This window comes from Macrobrachium rosenbergii, chromosome 39 (assembly GCF_040412425.1).
Source record: "Macrobrachium rosenbergii isolate ZJJX-2024 chromosome 39, ASM4041242v1, whole genome shotgun sequence".
Taxonomy (NCBI): Eukaryota; Metazoa; Arthropoda; class Malacostraca; order Decapoda; family Palaemonidae; genus Macrobrachium; species Macrobrachium rosenbergii.
In genome coordinates this window covers 2,084,820-2,111,255 of record NC_089779.1, presented here as the reverse complement: position 1 = coordinate 2,111,255, position 26,436 = coordinate 2,084,820, and the positions used below count along the sequence as shown (strand labels likewise).

At 38.9% G+C, this 26,436-nt stretch overlaps 1 protein-coding gene across 12 annotated transcripts in view; it reads right to left on the bottom strand.

The window, feature by feature from the left end:
- LOC136825636 (cell adhesion molecule Dscam1-like) overlaps positions 1–26,436 on the bottom strand; it is a 483,321-nt gene that overhangs the window by 311,260 nt on the left and 145,625 nt on the right. For all 12 annotated transcript variants that reach the window (XR_010849384.1, XM_067082260.1, XM_067082254.1 and 9 more), the window contains exon 3: positions 9,435–9,621. Coding sequence is in view for 11 of the 12 variants with exons in the window: in XM_067082260.1 (XP_066938361.1) it covers positions 9,435–9,621 (187 nt within the window). In the remaining variant the exon portion in view is untranslated. The remainder of the gene's footprint in view (positions 1–9,434; positions 9,622–26,436) is intronic.

Here is a 26,436-nt window from a genome sequence, read left to right as displayed (position 1 = left end):
CACAGAGACGTCAACAAATGGACGAATGCCAACCTTTAAAGCCCTTTGTTTGGGAAAAAATATTCACATTTTTTTGATTCGCAAGTCAACCTGAATTTATAATTGATCAGAGGAGACTCCATTGCAGGCTCGCTTTCGCATTTTCGAAATGCCTCTTGCATTTTTACATGAGGTTTTACAGAGGCTTCGATGAATGCTGAATGCTAAAATGCAGCCGAGAAAATAAAGAAAAACTTCACTACAGCAAATTTATCTTTGAAAGTCGACTGACAGCTTTTCCGATAGAGGTAAGATCGATTTTAAACTAATGTGAATTAGCATTCATCACCTAACCTACTTATGGAAAACTCTTTACAAATCCATTTCTAACATTAGCGTCCTTCTACCTTTGCTGCAACCTACGTAAATCAAATGTACTATGTTTCTTCGCATTTCCTTCTCTAAGATTCTGCCACATGTCAGCATGAGGTTTCATTACCGGTAAGGCCACCTGGGTCATGCACATGAAAAATCGGTTTTCAGAAAAGCAATCTTCAAAATGAAATAAAAAAAAACAACTGGATAAAATAGCTTCCAAAGAACAGAATATCATATATATATCAAAAGAGGAAGTGGAAGACCCTACTAAATAAAACATAAAAAAACTGACGAAATGTACAAACGACTAAATAAAGATGAGTGCGCAACACGAAGTAAAAGATCAAGGCAACGTTGCAAGCTCTGTACGCTGGAACTTTTGACCTTCTGTAACGGTATCATTGCAAGACCATCTGTAACGGTATCACTGCAAGACCATCTGCAACGGTATCATTGCAAGACCATCTGTAACGGTATCATTGCAAGATCATCTGTAATGGTATCATTGCAAGACCATCTGTAACGGTATCATTGCAAGACCATCTGTAATGGTATCATTGCAAGACCATCTGCAACGGTATCATTGCAAGACCATCTGTAACGGTATCATTGCAAGACCATCTGTAACGGTATCACTGCAAGACCATCTGTAACAGTATCACTGCAAGACCATCTGTAACGGTATCATTGCAAGACCATCTGCAACGGTATCATTGCAAGACCATCTGTAACGGTATCATTGCAAGACCATCTGTAACATTGGTATCATTGCAAGACCATCTGTAACGGTATCATTGCAAGACCATCTGTAACGGTATCATTGCAAGACCATCTGTAACGGTATCATTGCAAGACCATCTGTAACGGTATCATTGCAAGACCATCTGTAACGGTATCACTGCAAGACCATCTGTAACGGTATCACTGCAAGACCATCTGTAACGGTATCATTGCAAGACCATCTGTAACGGTATTACTGCAAGACCATCTGTAACGGTATCATTGCAAGACCATCTGTAACGGTATCACTGCAAGACCATCTGTAACGGTATCATTGCAAGACCATCTGTAACGGTATCACTGCAAGACCATCTGTAACGGTATCACTGCAAGACCATCTGTAACGGTATCATTGCAAGACCATCAGTAACGGTATCATTGCAAGACCATCTGCAACAGTATCATTGCAAGACCATCTGTAACGGTATCATTGCAAGACCATCAGTAACGTAACGGTATCATTGCAAGACCATCTGCAACAGTATCACTGCAAGACCATCTGTAACGGTATCATTGCAAGACCATCTGTAACGGTATCATTGCAAGACCATCTGCAACGGTATCACTGCAAGACCATCTGTAACGGTATCACTGCAAGACCATCTGTAACGGTATCACTGCAAGACCATCTGTAACGGTATCATTGCAAGACCATCTGTAACGGTATCACTGCAAGACCATCAGTAACGGTATCATTGCAAGACCATCTGCAACGGTATCACTGCAAGACCATCTGTAACGGTATCATTGCAAGACCATCAGTAACGGTATCATTGCAAGACCATCTGCAACGGTATCATTGCAAGACCATCTGTAACGGTATCATTGCAAGACCATCAGTAACGGTATCATTGCAAGACCATCTGCAACGGTATCATTGCAAGACCATCTGCAACGGTATCATTGCAAGACCATCTGTAACGGTATCATTGCAAGACCATCAGTAACGGTATCATTGCAAGACCATCTGCAACGGTATCACTGCAAGACCATCTGTAACGGTATCACTGCAAGACCATCTGTAACGGTATCATTGCAAGACCATCAGTAACGGTATCATTGCAAGACCATCTGCAACGGTATCATTGCAAGACCATCTGTAACGGTATCATTGCAAGACCATCAGTAACGGTATCATTGCAAGACCATCTGCAACGGTATCATTGCAAGACCATCTGCAACGGTATCATTGCAAGACCATCTGTAACGGTATCATTGCAAGACCATCTGTAACGGTATCACTGCAAGACCATCTGTAACGGTATCACTGCAAGACCATCTGTAACGGTATCACTGCAAGACCATCTGCAACGGTATCATTGCAAGACCATCTGCAACGGTATCATTGCAAGACCATCTGCAACGGTATCATTGCAAGACCATCTGTAACGGTATCATTGCAAGACCATCTGTAACGGTATCACTGCAAGACCATCTGTAACGGTATCACTGCAAGACCATCTGCAACGGTATCATTGCAAGACCATCTGTAACGGTATCACTGCAAGACCATCTGTAACGGTATCATTGCAAGACCATCTGTAACGGTATCATTGCAAGACCATCTGCAACGGTATCATTGCAAGACCATCTGTAACGGTATCACTGCAAGACCATCTGTAACGGTATCATTGCAAGACCATCTGTAACGGTATCACTGCAAGACCATCTGTAACGGTATCACTGCAAGACCATCTGTAACGGTATCATTGCAAGACCATCTGTAACGGTATCATTGCAAGACCATCTGTAACGGTATCATTGCAAGACCATCTGTAACGGTATCATTGCAAGACCATCTGTAACGGTATCATTGCAAGACCATCTGTAACGGTATCATTGCAAGACCATCTGTAACGGTATCACTGCAAGACCATCTGTAACGGTATCATTGCAAGACCATCTGTAACAGTATCACTGCAAGACCATCTGTAACGGTATCATTGCAAGACCATCTGTAACGGTATTACTGCAAGACCATCTGTAACGTATCATTGCAAGACCATCTGTAACGGTATCACTGCAAGACCATCTGTAACGGTATCATTGCAAGACCATCTGTAACGGTATCACTGCAAGACCATCTGTAACGGTATCACTGCAAGACCATCTGTAACGGTATCATTGCAAGACCATCTGTAACGGTATCATTGCAAGACCATCTGCAACGGTATCATTGCAAGACCATCTGTAACGGTATCATTGCAAGACCATCTGTAACGGTATCATTGCAAGACCATCTGTAACGGTATCACTGCAAGACCATCTGTAACGGTATCACTGCAAGACCATCTGTAACGGTATCATTGCAAGACCATCAGTAACGGTATCATTGCAAGACCATCTGCAACGGTATCATTGCAAGACCATCTGTAACGGTATCATTGCAAGATCATCTGTAATGGTATCATTGCAAGACCATCTGTAACGGTATCATTGCAAGACCATCTGCAACGGTATCATTGCAAGACCATCTGTAACGGTATCACTGCAAGACCATCTGCAACGGTATCATTGCAAGACCATCTGTAACGGTATCATTGCAAGATCATCTGTAATGGTATCATTGCAAGACCATCTGTAATGGTATCATTGCAAGACCATCTGTAACAGTATCATTACAAGACCATCTGTAACAGTATCATTGCAAGACCATCTGCAACGGTATCATTGCAAGACCATCATCTGCAACGGTATCATTGCAAGACCATCATCTGCAACGGTATCATTGCAAGACCATCTGCAACGGTATCATTGCAAGACCATCTGTAACAGTATCATCGCAAGACCATCTGTAACGGTATCATCGCAAGAAAATGTCAATCAACTACCTGGAACAAATCGAAGAAACCTAAATAAAGAAATGAGCACATCAATAAATGAGAACTAAAAAAAGTCGCTAAAATCTGCTGAATCTGATCTGAACCTCAACTCAAGAGTGAATAAAGAGAACAAACTGAGTCACTCTCAGCTCATCAGGATGAAAAAGCCAAGGTGAGATGGAGAGGTGAGGCGTTGGTTTCCATTCTGCACAAGTTTGAGGTGTTGGGCAGGAAATCTGGAGAACAACATGGCGTCTTTCCTCCTCGGCCCGGGCCATGCCGTCCAAACTTTCCTCCCCCATCTGGAATCGACAGTATCAACTTCCCACCCTCTGGACGCGGTAGCAGTCTCAACTTCAGACATCTCGAAGACTTGAGGGTTGCAACTTTCCGCGTCTCAAAAGTTGACGCTCGCTTACGTCACTGGCTCTCGCGCCTCCCTGTGACCCAACCAAATGTCTATTTTTGCCTAGTTAATATGCGTGATTTAACATACAGATCAAGAAAACAAATCTAAAATAACGAATGAATCAGTCGAACATGGAACAAAATCATGTCATTCAGCACAAGACCACTATAAACCAAAAACAAATAGTCAGAAAGTGGGGCAGCAAAACATCTGTGAACGTCAATATGCACTAATATACGTGCAATGAATTTTATCCTAAACAACAGACCAAAACAACCGCAAGAATTTAGACGAACATATTTTCTTCCTTACCCAAAAACACGCTTTTACCGCCTCGACAATCTTCTAGCGCTTTTAAATTTCTTCTCAAGTACCTGTCAGGAGGGAGAATCCTTACAGAAACCAATAGTAACAGCCGACCAGCTCCCTCCTTTAATAACAATGAACGAAAAAGCCTTTGACTGTAGGATGCTGAGGAGAAAAGGTGGCGGCCGCACGCCACGCGAAAGCCGAAATTTATGTGGCTGTTGTGGCCAAAAGGAGAGGTACTTTTTACCTATGGCATTACCTGTGAAGGATGGTACGTCAAAGGGGACGACCCTCCCCCAACCCCGAGTGAACACATGCAAACGAAAAGGCATTAAATGAAAAATAACTTGGAGAAAAATCTAACGGATCAGATTGTCGTCAGAGAATTGTTTATACCGAAGTCTGATAAGTTCTGTGCGTGGAGTACTCATCGAAAAGAACATGTCACAGAAATGTATGCAAGAAGAATTAAGCAAACAAATTTCCATGCAAACGAAAGGGCATTTTATGGGAAAAACTTGGAGAAAAATCTAACGGACCAGATTGTCGTCAGAGAATGGTTTATACCGAAGTCTGATAAGTTCTGTGCGTGGAGTACTCATCGAAAAGAACATGTCACAGAAATGTATGCAAAAAGAATTAAGCAAACAAGTTTCGGAGAGGAAATGTCGCAAAAAAAGTGCCATAAATGTGATTAAAAAGAGTGCACAACTCTCAGCGTCAAATTTCCACAAGTGAACAAAGAAGCTGGGTGTTGAAGAGCAGAACGAGAAGGGGAAGGAGAGAGAAAGAAAAACATGAGACTTCGGGTTTTTCACAATTCTCTCGTGGCTCACATTAATTATCTAATGGCACTGTGCCCCAACGCTGTTTTCTTTACATCTATTTAATCAGTGTCATCGGCGGTGTCAAATATCAATACTGCCGATACCCCGCCCCACCCCCTCTCTCTCTCTCTCTCTCTCTCTCTCTCTCTCTCTCTCTCTCTCTCTCTCTCTCTCTCTCTCTCCTGCAATACATATCGTTGGTAATGTCAGCCCATGCAGCGTATACTTTCCGGAGTCATTCCTCGTCTACACACTCATCTCCAATGTTGTATTTTATAACCGAATATCTTTTAAATTTCGATGAACGAGCATTCAGGTACGGGCATATCCACGGACGTTACTCAACACACTTACCCGTGTGCACATGTCCGCCTACGTAAATGAAAGGTAAACAGGTAGTGGAAATAACTGAGCGAGAGAGAAAATCTTCGAAGCGTCAACCTAAAAGCCCTCGACATAACCGAGTGAAGACTTGAAGTGCTTCGTTTTGTTTTTGAAGCGCCATTAGATCACGCCGTAAAAAACCCACTTAATTCGAGGATGTGTCTCAAGCCGCGCGATGACACCCGGTGCAAATCCTGTCATACAACGGCAGGATTTGCTTATAAGCAAAATTTTGACGATAGTTTCCTAACTGATCGTGGAGCGCCGTCATTCAATGGGACGTAAGAATTACATTTCATAACCATTGTTAACGACATTAATTATGCAATGCACGTCACCTATACCAGCTACATTACAATGTTCTACATTTTTTATTTAAGAATATTTGATAGTTGAATTAGAGTTCCTGTTCAACATGAGCGCATACTGACATGGCTATTACCTTGCCAAGAAAACTTCCAAAGAATGATTCAACACAAACAGGTGGAGAAATATACAGACAAAACCAATGATGACAAATCAACAAAATATCAACAAGTGCATACAAGAATGTTTCTTGAGTATTTAAATAAAGGTTAAGGCAAAGGACGACTAAGGGGGGGGATACATGTGACAGTGTCAATCAAAGTAACCTCAGGTTTGAATGTGACAGTGTCAATCAAAGTAACCTCAGGTTTGAATGTGACAGTGTCAATCAAAGTAACCTCAGGTTTGAATGTGACAGTGTCAATCAAAGTAACCTCAGGTTTGAATGTGACAGTGTCAATCAAAGTAACCTCAGGTTTGAATGTGACAGTGTCAATCAAAGTAACCTCAGGTTTGAATGTGACAGTGTCAATCAAAGTAACCTCAGGTTTGAATGTGACAGTGTCAATCAAAGTAACCTCAGGTTTGACTAAAGTGCCTCCATCTTCGTTTTATGGATTTGGGTCTTTCCTAGAAAGAGACCCCCCACCAAGGCTCGGGGGTCGTTATCTAGGACTGATATATCTTGGGGGTCATTATCTAAGACTGGACTACTTGGGGGTCACTATCTAGGAGTGATCTTTCCTAGATAGTGACCCCCACCAAGGCTCGGGGGTCGTTATCTAGGACTGATATATCTTGGGGGTCATTATCTAAGACTGGTCTACTTGGGGGTCACTATCTAGGAGGGATCTTTCCTAGATAGTGACCCCCACCAAGGCTCGGGGGTCGTTATCTAGGACTGATATATCTTGGGGGTCATTATCTAAGACTGGTCTACTTGGGGGTCACTATCTAGGAGTGATCTTTCCTAGATAGTGACCCCAACAAGGCTCGGGGGTCGTTATCTAGGACTAATATTTCTTGGGGGTCATTATCCGAGACTGGACTCTTTGGGGTTCACTATCTGGCAAAGATTCAAGGATTTAGAATATTATCGAAAATACTCAAATTGCATAAGTAACATCTCTTAATGAACTAAAATGGCATAAAGACCAGATGAAACAAGCTCAGCTGAACGCCAAATATACAACTGAGGAGCAACAAAATAAAGCCACAAAGGGGTCACAGAAAAATATGAAAAAGAACAATTTTTTTTACTTGAAAAAAAAAACCAGTGTGAAGATTAAAAATAAAATCCAGCAACTGCAATTTAAAAAAAAAAAGAATAATATGTATAACGCTGAGTAACAAAAAAAAAGTAAGTCGGAAGATGAAACGACTAAAATTGATGACGATACATAGGATGAATATGCAAAAACCGATGAATCATATAAAACATTCAGTGACAAAAATATTTCTATGCAAGTAATGAATTAGATTTTTTTTTTACTAATTACTGTCTCTCTAATACTGTGAGATACGCCTTTTTTACATTTATTTATGTGCTCATGGTGAACACTACTACTACTACCACCACTAATAATAATAATAATAATAATAATAATAATAATAATAATAATAATAATAATAATAAATTGCAAATGTATCACAAAGATGAGATGGCTATGAATTAAGAGCCCAAAAACAAAATGAAAATTACTACAGCAATGTATTTCCAAAAACGAAATAAAATGGTCATTTTGTGACCGAAAAATTTGGCAAATGGCTTACTCATTCTAAATTTGACAAATGGCGTATTCACTCTAACGCCATACTCTGCTTGTGCATATTTTCGGCACTTGAGAGAGAGAGAGAGAGAGAGAGAGAGAGAGAGAGAGAGAGAGAGAGAGAGAGAGAGAGAGAGAGAGAGAGAGGGTATCTTTTTGTCCGCAATACTTTTGTGCTCTAAGCAGTTTTATTTCTAAATATAATTATTTAACGTTTAATTTTTTGGTTTTTGCTTTATATATTTGAATTTGTCAAATCATACTTTTTGGTACCTATCCTTATCGATTTAAGAAGTGTATGTAGTAATCCAATTTTTCAAAATTTCGTGAAATTGAGTGACCAGGTTGAGAAATCAACATCCAATGATTAATATGATGTCAGACACACATAACCTCACTCCAGACATTAACGCAAAACACCGCAAGAACCTGATGTGATGGGCAGTGGGCCATAATGATACCCAAGAAGATTAAAAGAAAAATTGTCAATATTCTCTAAGATTAAATTCTCCATGTGAAGGACACCAACCTTCCTCAGTATTCTCTAAGCTTATATTCTCAATGTGAAGGACACCAACTTTTCTCAATATTCTACAAGATTAAATTCTCCATGTGAAGGACAGCAACCTTCCTCAATATTCTTTAAAATTAAATTCTCAATGTGAAGGACGCATATCTTCTTCAATATTATCTAATATTAAATTCACAATGTGAAGGAGACCCACCTTCCGCAATGTTCTCGAAGATTAAATTTCTTACCAGAGTGATTTTCTAAGCAAAATGAAGACTAAAATCAGCGTAGCCTAGGTAACCTCCCACGAAATGTGCGCCAGCTAATTTCAGTAAGTGTCCTTTCCAGCTAATTGTTGAAAAACACTGATTAGACTGAACGCCTCGTAACTAGCTTAACCGAGTAAACCCGTGATTCGCATCTATCCTCGAAGTTACAAATGCCGACATGACCAGTTCATACTCTAAAACCGATTAAATGGTGGCTTCATTCCATCACTCGGGTAAAGGCTTCACACTGCCCTATCCTCTGAAACAGTTCCTGCAGTAATGTAGGAGTGCTTTACCATCTAATTACACATTTCAAGGAGACATTTTATTCCCCTGGTAACCACATGATGAATTTCATACAATACATATTTCTCTTAATTAAAACCCTTGATTTTCTCTAGACTGTTAAAACATTCATGAATAAAAACAGCCTACTTTCATGGGAAAAACTAACATATTGCTTTAAGTGGAAAAAAAAACGGACGAACTTTAAACTTCGGTCAACTACTACAAACGCCTACTTTACGAAACCACAACATTAAACACCATCATAACATTTTAAACATTGCACCTATTTTCTCTCAACCTTAAACAACTACAAATAACGAAAAAATTAAGCGGAAAAGCCTGCAAATGCTAAAAAAAAAAAATGTATGCAAACGCCCAATATTCATTAAAGCCAGAAGCTTACCTGATGCCTGGGTGAGAGGTCACCACGTCGCCTGCAGCACCCTGCCAGGTGATGGTAGGGGGAGGGGTCCCCAGAGCGGCACATCGCAGAGTCACACCTGTGTTATTGGTCAGGTAAGTCCTGGATGCTGGCTCCAGCACCAGCAAGGGTCCAGGACCTCTGTCAGTCGCGCTGATGCTTTGGACACCTGGGGATGAAAAAATGAATCGTTATGAACTTTAGGACGGGACTTTGTTTATCTAAATGAAACAACGGCATGCTTTTTAAACCAGGCTCGTAAAGGATAAATGGTAATAAGAATTAGGAAACAATGCCTACACTGGACACGGGAAGGGATGAGGGGATTTTTTTTCGAAGAAAATGGATATATAGACGCTTTAAGTTACGTAAAGATAAGATGTAATGTACCACGGATTTGTTATTACGCGACAGAAAGGGAAGCTGTTGAGAAATGAAGAGAGAGAGAGAGAGAGAGAGAGAGAGAGAGAGAGAGAGAGAGAGAGAGAGAGAGAGAGAGTCAAAATTCCCAATATTTGAATACACCTATTCTCAGCTTGATGATGTTAAATCACTAGACGAGTGTTCAATGGGGCGGTCCTTGAACACGTAGGTGGTGTTCAAACAGCCATCATTGAACAAAAGGCTTCGAGAGCTGCCCCCAGATTATCAGATCAGGCTTGACAATTTGTCTTTCAATTTTTGAAGGGGGAAGGGAGGAAGGGAGGACGGGAGGCGAAGGGGGATGGGGAGGACCGAAACGTTTGTGCCGATGTCGGCAGGATATTGAATCGAGATAACTCAATTTTTTTATCTATAAAATTTTCTTCTATTGTGAACAGAAAAGCTTCGTTGACGATGAAATGGGTCGCTCAGCATCAAGTATTATTCTTGCCGAAGCTTAGTGCCTTAGATGTTTTGCTAAATAAGGCGAAGGAGCGATAGGAGAGATCAGTGAAGAAAAAATCCGGGGAGGGAATGCAGTGGAAAGAATAATGAAAGAGGGCATGAAGAAAACAGGAAAACAATGAAAGATAAGAGTACTAAATTAAAACAATAGAAAGATGACCATGTGAAGATAAAGAAAAATAAAATCTTATTAATCCAATATGCACTTACTTGTTCTTTTTAAACCTTGCTGATCCCATATCAACTTACTTGTTCTTTTTAAATCTTGCTGATCTCATATCAACTTACTTGTTCTTTTTAAATCTTGCTGATCCCATATCAACTTACTTGTTCTTTTTAAATCTTGCTGATCCCATATCAACTTACTTGTTCTTTTTAAATCTCACTTTTTGCCATTCGTATCGAAAACATACCAATGATTTACAAATGATTTACACTGACCTAAAATCTCAAAAGTGCTCGAAAACTTACGTTTACATAAAAGATACTTTTCACCTGAATGTCAAACGAAAAATTTAATTTTTAATTTGCATACCAAAACGAAAAACACACATTTTCCCCTCGACTATAAAATGACACAATATTCTAAAAAGTGTCAAAAGTAACAATAAATTTTCGTGACGTCAATTGTAACTGATTCAGTTTCATGTTTATTTTTCTTCTCTTTTTTACTATTAAATAAAGAAACGTTTTTCCTTTTTTACAAATATTCAATTTCATTCACGTATACATTTATTTCCATTTTGCTGCGACGAGAAATGACACGCCTGAAAAGTTGAAATCAATTCTGGTATTTTTTTTTTTTTTTTATTATTGGCATGGCTACACATTTAACTGCATAGATGCATTCACACACACACACACACACACTATATATATATATATATATATATATATATATATATATATATATATATATATATATATATATATATACATACATACATACATACATACATACATACATACATACATACATATAAATATATATATAAATAAATATATATATATATATATATATATATATATATATATATATATATATACATATATACATATATAAATGCATATGCTTTTGTACACACGTTATAGAGATTTTTCCATTTAGAGGCGGTGTGTTAGCCCCATGCCCTAATTTAACCCTAATTGGTACTAAGTACCATAACGCACTGCTTAGGTGAACAGGCGCACACTGAACTGTTAGTGAGGTGTGCCTATCCGCCAGCCTTTAGGTAGGAATCGAACCTGGTTCCCCTCATGGCAAGGCAGCGAGGCTACCAATCAAGCCACAGACATACTTATACATTATGCAAACATGGAAAAGTATAATTATGATTACTAAACGAAAACCGAACAGCCGCGGCTCCACACGCAAGCGTCAACAGCCGCGCTTGGAGTGCGAGGGAGGTGGGACGTGGCCGGGGGGGGGGGGGGATACCGGTTCAATGCGACGGATGGCTCTCACGCCTCGATTAATGAACGCATGAGAGACATCAATCTGCACGGTTCATGACCTAACGCTGTCTTTAGCACCACACTTATACGTTTTTTTTTCTGATCTTTCCCCGGTAGTGACCCCCAAGGATTTTCGGATTTGGGGGTCATTATCTTTATAATGTTCACATTATAAAGATAATGTGTGTACATAATCAAAATAAACACTTACTAAGCATATTTTAATATGTAGGTATATCTTTAGACATTCTGTATAAGCTGTGCACGTATCAACAAACAAACAAAAGAAACGTGCAAATAAAAGCTTCCCCTGGTACTTCCTGACATCACGAAGTCAGATTCCAATATTTACTAAATACCAGAACAGTTTTCAATGCAGGCGTGCGTGCGTGCGCTCAGCATCCAAGTAACCTTGCCCCGTGGGAGCCTCTCCAAAAGTATAGTGCAATACATTTTCAGCGTCGTATTTCATTTCGACTTCCTATCAGTAAGATCGTTAAATGCGACGCAGCGGGCTGGCTTTCATTCACAGTTCCGTGCAAAGTCGGTCGTATATGTTCGAGTAGTTGTATGTGGTCTTTAGCGAGTTATTTGTGTTTGCCTTACGCCAGTTGACGAGCCGGATTCCTAATAATTATTAGTAATCTGTTCTTTATGAAAACGTTTTCCTGAGAGGTCCTGGACGCACTACACCGACAGAACCACCAGAGCCTATAATTATTATAAGTGCGCAGAATGATTCAAGCTTCTCTGGGACGTCTGTTATTTATGAAAACGTTTTCCTGAGAGGTCTTGGACGCACTACACCGACAGAACCATTACACCCTATAATTATAAGTGCGCAGAATAATTCAAGCTTCTTTGGGACGCCAAGCTGAGCCCTTAGCGGCGGGGGGACTACCCGTCGCCCAGCAATAGCCACCCACTCTCACCTGCGGAACATTCACGTGCAGAATACGGGTACCTTGGTCACAGCTTACGGAGGTTCGTCACATCTCTAGGGTCTGAACTTGCTGTCTTGACCTCTTATATCTTCATAACTTTAGAGAGTACAGGTGGCCGCGCAATTTTTTTGAATAATAACGCTCGAAACGCAGCCAACAAAAACGAACAATGCATTCGCTGGATCTCTTCAAGAAACTGAGCGTTACGGGTCCTCTTTCCAAATGAGGTTTCTGAAAAATGATTCCTTCACACGCTGGTTCTCAAATGGAACTTTCAGGCTGGCTTTTAAAAACGAAACATTAATCTCTGCCATTAATGAGGTTTCTTTAAGGATACCACTGATGACGCTTCCCTTTCCAGAAGAGTAGATTTCACGGTTGCAGAAAATTACGCCTGTAGTCTTTAGTCCTAATGTGTATACATATTTAATTTTCAGCTGATGTTTTGCAGTTATAATCGTTTGTTTTATGGTGGCTTAGAAAGTGTTATGTAATTTTGTAATTATTAAGGACAACAATATAATTCTGGAGAAATAATGCAGTTTAATCTCAAGAAGAATTAGAGGAATTTATTTCTGGTGATAAAAATACATTTCTCGTCATAATGTGGTTCGGATTCCAAAATAAGCTGTAGGTCCCGTTGCTAGGTAACCAGTTGGTTCTTAGCCACGTAAAATAAGTCTAATCCTTCGGGCCAGCCCTAGGAGGGCTGTTAATCAGCTCAGTGGTCTGGTTAAACTAAGATATACTTTTAACTTTTAGGTAAATAAAAAAAATTGTAGTGCTACAATACCAGAGGAGTCGAAATCAGAGAAAGTGACAAGCTACTTGACCAAAACTAATGTAATACAAGCCACATTACCACAATGAAAGAAGAAATATATTACTCTACACGCCCTCCTACTTTCACAATGACTGAAGTGAGAATATCCCCGTCCGCAACGCGTAAATGAACCAGTCTTGAAGCGTGACAAGTAAGGCGCGGTTGTAACGGACTCCTAATAAAGAGGAAAAAGGGATTTCGCTCTCCGCGACTGACTCCACATCTGGCCTATTCTCATCTGCACCTTGAAGAATGACATTACTCCTCGGACTCCTAACCGCCTTATCAGAGGAGAAACGGTTCTGCTGTAAATCCCAGGCTGGCCATTACTTTCAGGGAAGCAGCAACCATCTGTATCAATTAGGCTCCCTTCTGAGGGGAAAAAGTCCCAGTACATTTCCTCTAATTCTTCTTATTTCTTCTCTCTCTCTTCTCGAATGTGCAAAGAAGCAGTCTGATAACAAGCGTTGCGGTTGTTCTAGAGCTGCACAGCAACGAAATTCTCTCTCTCTCTCTCTCTCTAAACATGCATACAATAAATATATATATATATATATATATATATATATATATATATATATATATATATATATATATATATATATATATATATATATATATATATATATATATATATATTACTCAGTAGATGAAACCCATTCATATAGACCAAGCCCACCAGAGGGGCCACTGACTTGAAAATGCAAGCTTCCAGAGAATGTGGTGTTCATCAGGAAGAAGTAAGAGGAAGAAGGAAATACAGGAAGAGGAGACAGCACTTATTGAAAAAATAAATGAATAAAATAGATGAATAGATAAAAATGTATCAAAGTGCCAGAAGAATAGTATTAGGGTAGTGATGCATTGCGTTTCTGCCTGAACTTCTGAAGTTTCAAATGCACATCCTCTGGGAGGTTGTTTCACAGTCCAATGGTGTGAGGAATAAGGAGCCTCTGGAACTGACAAGTTCGACAGCGAGGCTACTAAACATTTACTGCATATTGGTGCTTCTGCTCTTCGGTGAATCTGGTTGCTCTCTCTCGGCAGATAAAGAGGATCAGGGATCTTGTGAACGTGAAAGATCTCTGATGAAACTTATGAAAAAGTGACAAACAAGAGACCATATCCGTCGACGGTCCAAGTCATAACTGCTACTGTTAGGGAACAGAAACCTACCACCACGAACCACTCTGTCTAAAAGAGATATATCGCTGGCAGAAGCAGACATCTACACTGGAGAACGGCACTCTGTAAAGGAAGTACAACTGACTTAAAACATGTTGCATTGATTTTATCACCGTTATAAATATATGATTCCTTGCGAGCAATACCTAACTTTCGTGCGGCATTTCCTGAAACTTTCATCAGATGTTTCTCAAAAGTTGGAGGTGTCAAAACGTTACTGCCTTCCTTTCCAGTTACACAAAAGTGGAATGACTTGTTTCCACATCAGTCATCATGACGAAAACGCACGAAACAAGAGTGAAGAGACTAGCAAGTCTTAATGGTAATCTTTAAAAATTACCAAAGTGGCAATAACGAAAGGGAATCAAAGTTAGCAAACGGTCTGGGATAAATGATTGGGAAAGACAACAAAAGCCTAAAAAAATAAAATAATGATAAATCACGAGAGAAGCGGACTAAACGTGGAAAAGAAATAAGGTACAGGAATCGAATATAAAAGCGAAATAAAGCGGAGATGGGCTGGCGGCCAGTCACACCTCTTCAAACCCATAAAACGATAATGTCGCTCTTTTCCCGAAGAAAACGTCGCTTCATCTTGAATGTCGTTGACCGACCGTCAATCGTTCAGATTGGCCTTCCAGTGCTCATACCCGCCACAGACCTCCATCAGGAGTAAAGAGACTCTTCTGAAATCTCTCGCTGTGAGTGGCCACTGATATCAGCTGGGCTCTTTAGCTCAAAGTGTTATTTCTCGGTCGACTGGCTCCCTGGCGCTTTTGCAATATCCTTTTTGTCTTTGTATGCCAAAAGTGGAAAATAAAATGACAGTCATATCATCACTTTTGTATATATATATATATATATATATATATATATATATATATATATATATATATATATATATATATATATAATATTCCTGAGGTACTGATTGCCGTGTCTGGCGTTCCAAGGGGCTGTTTCTGTGACGTCTATTGTTTTCAGCTACCAGTATATTATTGAAAATGAGACAATACAACATTCAGATGACATAACCTTTCTGCATACTTGCATACGGAAATGTGCTGAGAGGGGCTGGCCCCGGGGCTGGATGACGGCAAAGAAAAAATATACAGATACACTGCGTTGGAAAGTTACACGCCCTCTTCGCCGGTATCCATACAAAAGTATGGTCATTATGAACAGGCTAATGTGTATTTCTTCCTTCGGCTGGATACGTAGTTTGCATCTTAATCATTCTCTTTACAAACTTTCCACCGGAGGCGAAGTCTTTGGCAAAAATACCAAACATTATGCCACAACATCTGATGAAGCATTAGGTTTATGAGACCACGCCTCTCTGTCTAATGGCGTGTGTGCCTGCAAGGCTGCTTTGCTAATTGATTTTCGCTACTTTGTACCATGAATACACTGTGAACATGTTCATCTTTTTATCTGTTATGGGACTGCAGATTAGCCTCTTTTTACGTTGCGTTTGGAAAATTCCTCTCAAACTCCACCGGCGTCATACAAATTTCCATACAAAGATCAACTCTCTCTCTCTCTCTCTCTCTCTCTCTCTCTCTCTCTCTCTCTCTCTCTCTCTCTCTCTCTCTCTCGTGTGGCAATAAAAATGCTGATCCAACCTGGCCACTTAACTCTATTTTAATCTATTTGAATTCAACTCTGATGATGAAATGTTTTGTTATTTTTCCGCACCGGAGCAGATCCATTTTTATTTCTATTTTATACTTTTTTCGACTACGGCCTTTTTATTTCAACATAAATCTGCTTCCTGTTGTCTATTTTCCATTTATTTTGCCCTTTCTTTTCCCGGGAATTTGTTTGCAAAATGCTCTGTTATGATATTCAGTAGAGGTATTTTCAGAACAAGAGCTTTGCAGACATGCAATATTTGCTCGGTCGCAAATGCGTGTGCTTATTTTTATTCATATGTGCATGTACATTCTTAATCAATTATTTCCATAGCGCAGTGTCTGACGCGAATAAAAAAACAAAAACACACAATTACATACACACACACACACATATATGCGCTTGTGCGCAGTATTTAAATATATGTGTGTAAATATGCACTATGAGCGAATCTGCACCTAAAACTACTTTTCTACTTTGGTAATGGGACGAGATTATAGGGACCGTCGAGTGTAAACGAGAAGGAAGATCATTCGTCTAAAGGGAGCGAGGTAAAACCAAATGTCAAAGCCCTTGGAAGTCGCCAGAATACTATAATAACGAACGAAAACAAATACTGGGAGGTCTTAGCTATCCAAGCAATGCTCCGTGTGAAAGTGGATAAAAAACAACGGTGGAAAATTGAGTCGCAGACTCAAACAGAGGCAGAAAGGCAGCCAAAGAAATTAATATAATAGATAGATAGATAGATAGATAGATAGATAGATAGATAGATAGATAGATAAAGTATCAACTACGTGTCCGACTACTCAACGGTCGGAAATTGAGCTTTTTGTCTCAAGAGGGCGACAGAAGTAAAGGTCTGCCTGACTAACGTCCTAGAAGTAAAGCAATGAGTACTTAGTTATGTATATCTTAGTAAACTATAAGCAATGCACAACAATTCTTATGTAAACATACAACATTCTGGAATTCCTGAGCATAAATCTTGGCATTTCCCCTATCCACAACTACTGCTATTACAATGCCATCTGCCTGGAGAATGATTACACTATTAATTCATATTAGTTTTCAACGCTTCTCCATTACTTACCACTTACACCTAAGTGAATATTATCTTTCGACCTTAGAAACTGTGATGATGAATATCTGCAGAGTATCTCTTGCTCTGAGGATTGCCGTAGCTATTAAGTATTGAAATAATAAAGTGAATGACCAATAAATGACCAGCATCCTTCCAACCCGTTTCTGCAAAGAAAATCTCAAAAGACTTTAAATCATCGAAATTATATAAACCGAACGTTTGCAGAGTATCTTTCCCCTTTCCGTTGTGCGCGAAAGAAAATGCGAGGTTACGCGTTCGCGTAAAGCGGGCTCCGTAATGTGGAGGGAGTTCGCCAACAAAAATAGTTTCTTTACGCAGACGGCTTATTCCCGTTTTCTTTGAGACAGCTCCGGCTGTAGTTGAGCTACGGCAAACACAACTAAAAAGGGGGCCAATTTTAATTAAGGTTATATACTCTGAACAGAATGCCCAGTTGTACCTGTGTTTCTTTTAGCGTCTGTTGCCTTTACACGTAAAGCGGTAAACACACTGCAGCTGAGTGAATGGTTTAATTCGACTCACGGATGTAGCTATACTATAAAGTGCGTGGAATTAATGCTTACACTTGTAGATTTACGGGGAAGAGAGAGAGAGAGAGAGAGAGAGAGAGAGAGAGAGAGAGATTCCAACTCGGAAAACACTGGGGATGGGGAGCCAGGTAAGAACATCTGTATTCTAATGCCAAACAGTTTCCATGTAGCATTCCACTGATAGAGAGAGGGGTATTTATTTGTCGATCCCTTCTTTCGAGCACAAAAGAAGTTTAGGAGAACAACGAAAGAGAAGGAGTCGAGGCCCAATGAGATTTCTTGGAAGGGCCTGTTGGCCCTAACAAACATCTTTATTGTGCTGCAGGTAAACACCAGTTTTCAAGATGGAAAATATCAGCGCTGTCTGAGACCGGAAATTTTATTGCTGTACACTCATAGAGAAGAATACGCGACCGAGAGAGAGAGAGAGAGAGAGAGAGAGAGAGAGAGAGAGTCCAGGATACGTGTAAACCTGTTAGGGGGTGATATGTATAAATAACGGAAAACGACAGATATTAGTGTCTAATCCATAGTTTTCGAGGTCGCTGAGATGAATGGTGACACAAGACTAAATAAAGCACACGCAATGAACCTTCCAGCCGGAAGTGAACGGCGATCCCGATCAAGGTCAAGCTGCATATCAGGATTCTCATACTTAAACCCGCATGTAATTTACTCCAGCGCACTTGCTCTTTGAGATGATAAGTTCATGGGGCAACTAAGAAGCCTTGCAGGCTGGAAATTTGTATACAGTTTTTTCTTAACTACTCAATTACCCTCTCATCCTGACGCTCTGGCCTCAGTATCAACGATAACCACTCAATATAGAATAATACAGAATACAGAATTTAGGCCAGAGGCCCCAAACGCTGGGACCTATGAGGTCATTCAGCACTGAAAGGGAAATCGACAGTATGAAGGCTTGAAAGGTGTAACAGGAGGAAAACCTCGCAGTTGCACTGTGAGAGAAGTGTTGGAGAGGGTGGAAAGTCATGAGAAAGAAGGAATATGAACGGAGGCACAGTAAAAGCAATGCAAGAAGTTGCAGCTAGGGGCCGAAGGGACTGGTTGCACTAGCCCTCAACGGGATCAACATAATACAATATTAGTTAAGAAGACAGTGTTTGAGACACCTCAACGGTTGGAGGTCGACGCCGCAACGACAAGCACCAAATTAAATGCGCTCTTCTTCTTCTTCTTCTTCTTCTTCTTCTTCTTCTTCTTCTTCTTCTTTTAACGTGCTTTTCCCCATTTCTCATATGGGGTAAGCACGATGCCTTCTTTTCGAAGCACTTTGATTTGGCGTTGGGGTAGGCCGTAGCCTTGATCGGCTGCCCTGCCTGACGTCGCTTAGACCCCGGTAACGATGTGTACGTGTATCGTACCAATCCCCAGCTCCCTTTCTCCCAGCAGCGAGGAGAACTGGGCGGTTAGGTCGACAGTTTGAGACGTGTGAGGTGTCTGTTATGCTTTTAGAAGATGTTGGAGTGGCCTTTTTTGTGTGCGTATTAGTCTGTAACACCCATTTGCTTTCAGTAAACCTATCCGTTGATTACATACGTAATCCCGGGGTGTAAATTGAGTGCGCTCTTGCAGAGGGGAAAATTCACGCTTCCATTTGTCACGGTAAAGTATAAGAAATGAGGATCTGCACGTCAGAGATATTTGAAGACAAATAAATAACAGTTACCAAAGCCTTATAGTTGAAACTAAAAGTAAAAGGAAGGTGAAAAATGAAGTTCCAATTAAGAAGTGACATCTACTTCAAGGTTATATAAATACTATAATAAGTACGACAAAACAGAGTATAATAAAATAAAATAAAATCATATTATATACCACATATCTCTACGTGACATAAAAGACACAAATTTCGCGGAAACAAATACATTAACAAAAAGAGACGAAAAGAAAAAAAAAAAGAGAGAGAGATGGCGAGTACAGAGACAAATAAAAAAAAAATATGTCCCATATGAACGCAACTCCCATCAATACACAAAAATCTCAAACCTTAACATCGTTAAATAAATACAAGGGAGAAGTTGAAAGTAGAAATGACAAGAATAAACAAAAACAATTTACCGCACCCCTTTCTCATCAATTCCACCATTCAAACGAGGAAGAAGCTAAAATACAAACCTGCGACAATTTAAGGAAATGATTAATATGCAAAAAAAAGAAGAGATAATATTTAAAATCCGCCACGCATAAGTGTTTGCCATTTATCTGGGCAGCACACAGAGAAACTTAAAACGCGAACTTTACAGAATTCGGCGGAGAAGAGGACTTGGAAAAAGCCGGGGGTTGTTGGTAATCGTGCTTGCGTGCTTGCGTGCCTGTCGACCCCCCACGCCGCTGCCTTTACTTAGGCTTTAATGAAAACATACTGCTCACCACATTTACTTTTAAACGCTGTCAGACACTGGAGGGTGGAAGGCCACGGGGAAAGGATCGTCATAAAATGAAGGTGACAAAGTAAAGGAGGAAGAACGGGCATTTTCTCTGGTGCTTCGTTAACCGCTGAGTGAGAAAGGTACGGAAGACGAAACACTCGCAATTTGGAACGTTCAGCTTTCCCATACGAAAATATACACTAGAATCGGCTGTGGCAACACGCAAACACATTCAACACACATATATATATATACATACTGTATATATATATTCATACCTTTGTTAACGTGAAAGCAAATATACCCTATATTTTTACATGATTTCACAGTCTCGTAAAAGCAGTCTATTTCAAACCAGGGACTGAGTTGTACATCTCAAAACTTCTGTCCGGTGTAATAAAACCTTTGGAAGGCAAATGCTAAAAATAATAATTCTTTGTGTGGTTAATTGGAAGATTTACTTCCATCAGGCTGTAGAGAAAAACCAATATTTCCATTTTCCATTTTTTACTGACGTCTTTCCCTCAATATTTGGATTTCTTGTTTATTTTATTGACGCAGAAGCTCTACAACGCATCGACTAACTAACTACTAATCTCAAAGGGGCTTTGAGAAGTCAGGTGAAAAAAAAAGCAAATACGATTTTTCTACTTCTTATAATGAAAAGTGGCATTACGACAGCCTTTGCAAAAACTTTTCTATCAAAGAACCTATAAAAAAAAAAATTCCTCTCCATCCATTCATCGGCGGAATTTTTCCCCGCGAGAGGAAAACTTCTGCAAAAAGGAAAAAAGCTTAAAACCAAACGTGAATTCGGTGTCATTTTTCCCCCCAAATTCAACGATTCAAGTTCAATACAGAGCTTTGCCAACATTTCCGGTGGCCATTGAAAAGAGCTTTCACCAACTTTTTCTTTTTTCCGAAACTCTGTCTCAGTCCCTCAAAATGGGAAGCCCAGGTGAGTAATATATACCAGTTTCCCTTTTTTTTCTTTCTTTCTTTCTTTATTTCTTTTTTTTCTTTCTTTCTTTATTTCTTTTCCCTCGCTCTTTCAATGCGAGTCCTTGATTCTCCTTGTCTGTTCCGTCTGCGACTACTACGCGTTTTTTTAATGTTGTTTCTTGACGCTATTTTTTTTCTCGCGAATGAATTAACATTTGTTATTGTGTTTGTATGTGGAATGACCTTGAAGTGCTTGTTAGCAAAATATGTACAGTATATTCAAATGTATAACTGTTGTATGTATGTATGTATGCAGCAATATATATATATATATATATATATATATATATATATATATATATATATATATATATATATATATATACTACTATATATCTAAATAAATATATGAAAATACTTATATACTGTATATATCTAAACAAATATATGAAAAATACATATATATATATATATATATATATATATATATATATATATATATATATATAGAATATACTGTATATATGTATATATATGTATATATATGGATATATATATATATGTATGTATATATATATATATATATATATATATATATATATATATATATAATGCACAAAACACACACACACATATAACATACTCATTAATAATAAGGATCGTACTGATACACACACACACACACACACGCGCACATACACACATACACATATATACAATCAATAATAGGACCTCACTGAAACTGGATGGTATCTAGACGTATGGAGGCAGCAAAAAAGGTTTTGTTGGAGAGGCAGGCATCGTTGGTGTTGGCTGGGTCGGTCATCTCTGTGGGTCACCAGGGTAATGATGGGTACGAGTAAGGGCCAGAGGTCAGATCTTACTAATTCATTCAGACAACAAACACACAGGTCAATAACTCTTGGGAGCGGGTATGTAGTGCCTGACATCAAGCAGGGAGAAACAGAGATTAAACACATTCAATTATGTTTGTTGGCAGATGGAAATATACATAAGAATCAGTACATAATACAGGACTGAAGTTAATATACATATGGCTGAGAAGCTGACAGTGCGATGCACTTGATAATGATGATACAATTGATATGATAATAATAATACAAGGGATATATGTACAAAAGATGCGTGGCAGATGCAGTGTTTCATTCTTTCGTCTGCGTGCCAAGCGCGGGGTCATTGTTTTGGGATTACTGGCCAGTTCAATGAAGGTGTGTGTGGGGTCCACGTGAGGACCCTACAATACCATCCAGTTTTAGTGAGGTCAATTATTAATTATATTAATGCACAGAACAATCGTTATATATATATATATATATATATATATATATATATATATATATATATATATATATATATATATATATTTATATATATATATATATTTATATATATATATATATATATATATCATAAAAGGAGAGAGAGAGAGAGAGAGAGAGAGAGAGAGAGAGAGAGAGAGAGAGAGAGAGAGAAGAATTGTATACATGCGGCCCACTGACCTAGCCTATTAACCTTCACAATTTTTCTTCGGACAAAAGATAAAACATATGATACATTCATGTGAATAAAACATATGATACATTAATGTGAACAAGTGATAATGAAAACTCAGCAGGTGACCCTAACTAGTATGCATTTACCGGCACAACTAGGGCGTACTGGTACGACAACTCTGGGCTTATACCAGACTAAAAGGATTTACAGGTGAGTTAAAAATATTCCTGTCGTAACTGAAAACTAGAGGTTGAAATGTCTATAGCAAACATGAGAATTCTGACTACAAAGTATTCTATGCTGAATCAGAGCGATTTGACCAGGTCTGTTCAATTCCAGTGCGACTCTATTAACTTAATCCATTAATGAACTACCAGAGACTACTTTTGTGTGTGTGTGTGTGTGTGTGTGTGTGTGTGTGTGTGTGTGTGTGTGTGTGTGTGTGTGTGTGTGTGTGTGTGAGTAAGTGTACGGCGCGCACAACTCAGTGACATGCAGAATCTTATGAATTTAAAGAATTCATGTCCTTTGGAGAAGTTGATACCTAACAAACATCTAAATGGCAGCTACAATATCAGCAAGGAGAGATAAAAACTATAGTCATGATGTAAGCTATAACAGTTTGCAATTTGCATGCGTGCAAGAGTACATGATAAGGCAGAGAAAAGAATGAAATGGATATTTTATATAAGTTCGAGATAAAATAGATGTCATAATAAGCTGGAATATTTCACTAAGAAGATTAACCTATCAGTTCACGATTTAAGATAATTAATTAATAACACCACATCTGGACAGTTAAATTACGTTAGATATTTGGAGTAAACTGAGTTATAGAATGAATATCTAAATTAATATTAGCCCTTAAGAAAACTGTCCTACAATTTAAAATGAAATACCCAAAGAGGCAGTGAATTATATTAGTTGCCCGAAGAAAAGAAATTCTCTTAAATTCCACCGCAACACATTTACAAAAAAACTTAAAACTTGATTCAGCAATCGCACATTAATGGCATATAAAAAGTCAGAACGGCACTGAACCTCTCGCATTTCGCTATCTCTCGATCACATTTTCATTTCCTCAAAGCAAAGACCACCATCGGAACAAATCAGAAAGCAAGACACTGAGACTGACGTATCATGCTTAATTTATTGGCCACGAAGATTGCAATGCATAATAATCATCTCTTGCCATCAACCGCAACACTGGGAACTTAATTACAAGTCTGTTTCTTATAATTTTGCCGCGAGACCATAAACATATATATGCGTAGACAGATAGAGAGATAGGCAGGTGGACAGATATTCATTTATGCTATCAATAAAAGAAGGAGACAGACAGGTAGGCTGTGCGGCCGAAACAGACGCACTTCCCTCTTTCATCATAACGGGAAAAAGTCAGTGAAATCTGGGGACAAAAGTCCGTAGACATTTGGTAAAATATTTCTCCGAATTTTCCCCTTCGATCAGCCACAGCCAGTAGCGTGTCAATCAGTTCCCTTTGTTTACGCTGTCACTACATGTTCCAAAGAAGGGGAACTCTGAGCAAGGGGAATCACGGCTCAAAAAGGGAATGGGACAAGCCTGGTAAAAGAGGGAAAAAGAGGGGGAAACGGCTGAAGTAAAAGACTCCCTCGCGAAAGAACGAAAATGAAATGATTTAGGAATAGATCATTCCTGCCTCAGCAGAGTTTTGGGAATGCTTTGTGCATTGAACACGATACATTTAATCATTTCCCTTGCCCTAACATCATTCAAAAAGACTGAAAACAGATACTTAATTACGGTACAGCAACTTTTCGTAATTTTGGTTCCTTTAACAAGTAAAAAACGGAAGATAACTGACTAATTAACAGCACCAAATCAACAACTTTCATATCGTGTTATCCGCTAAAAATAAGATCTGTAATCTCCCAACTAAGCAAAACATGTCCTGGTGTTCGTCCATCGCGAGACAGGGAAAAATATTCGAACAACTAGCATCTTCGCACAGAGTACTCCAGGGACCAGTAGGTGATTAATGACCTAACTTCCCTTAGGCTATCAACCATTTCTCGTGTAACGACGGAACAGATAAGTGGAGGACATTTATCGCATAATTAAAATGAGTCACTACGCCTTACCGACGAAATCTATGCTGAAAGTATATTTAAGTATATTTCAAAGAGGAATACATTTTTTATCACAGGTGTAAACCTGCTCTATATAATCATTTATTTGCAGAAGTACATCCATACAAATGAAAAAAATATCTTCAGGTACATATATATATATATATATATATATATATATATATATATATATATATATATATATATATGCATATATTCCTAAAAGGATATGCATATATACATATATAACAATTGTGTATACATGCCAACTACATATATATATATATATATATATATATATATATATATATATACATAATATATCGATTTTTTAAATAAAAGAGCTTCTCAATTAATTGGTAGGCTAGGATTTACTGGCGGGAGAAACGTTAGGCCTCTTGTTTTGGCTGTATATAGGGGGCAGATTCCCTTCTCCCCCCCCCGCACATCCCCTGATCTGGGGTAAAGGACAATGACACAACCTTAGCTTTCTCCCCGTCAAGGTTATGCATAACCCTCGAAGTACATTTTACAATTTAAAATCTGTATACTTTCCATTTACTGTTTCAAAATGTATTTACTTCTAGGGATAATCTCAGTAATAACTGCAAAAAAATTTAAACAGTATCCCTAATCAATGCACGTGAAAGAATAAAACTCTTAAACCGTAAGAAGAATTTTCATGGAGAATATTTATTCTTTACCATCAGAGTCAAAGTTGCACTTATTATTATTTCACTAACAATGCCACATGGCAGCAGATAGACCTGTAGCTTGATTTTTAGCTCTCTATCATAAGACGACTATGCAGATTATAAAACAGTAATCTGTGCTTCAATACATCTCACTGAATAGCCTTAAACAGACTGCGGAAATTGTTTTTAAATTCCATGGATATTCATACTGCGATTACACCTTCAACAAATGGTTCATAACCCCGCCAAGTGCTGTCTTTATTTTAAGAAACAAAACTGCACATTATTATAGGCCAGTAAAAATGCCTTATGCACTTCTAGATATAAATAAGCAAGAAAAAAAAAGGGAGTTAAGGAACAAAAATAAACTCGCAAAGGCTACCAACTGTCTCTGACTCCCGGAATACACCGATCTTCAAAGCTTGGAATAATTCAGAGCTACAGGAATTGAACAAGTTTGGATGACCGATGCCAGTTAATACCTGTAAAACCGTCGAACAGAACGTCAGGGCAAATGGCCATGCATATCTACAACATTGTTGGCTTAATCCCAAAGTAAAAGCTACATCAACTACACCCTTAATAAACGCTGTAATATCTATTCGAGTCTTTTTGATCTCTTCCTTAAGCCCTTCCAATACTAAGGGCGTCGCCAAGGTCATGACGGAGCCCAAATGGCAATTAACTGCGTGATAAATGTAAACATGGCAGTGCGAATTAGGTAACTGGAGAGGGGCTAAAACCCCAGCCCCAAATTTAACGC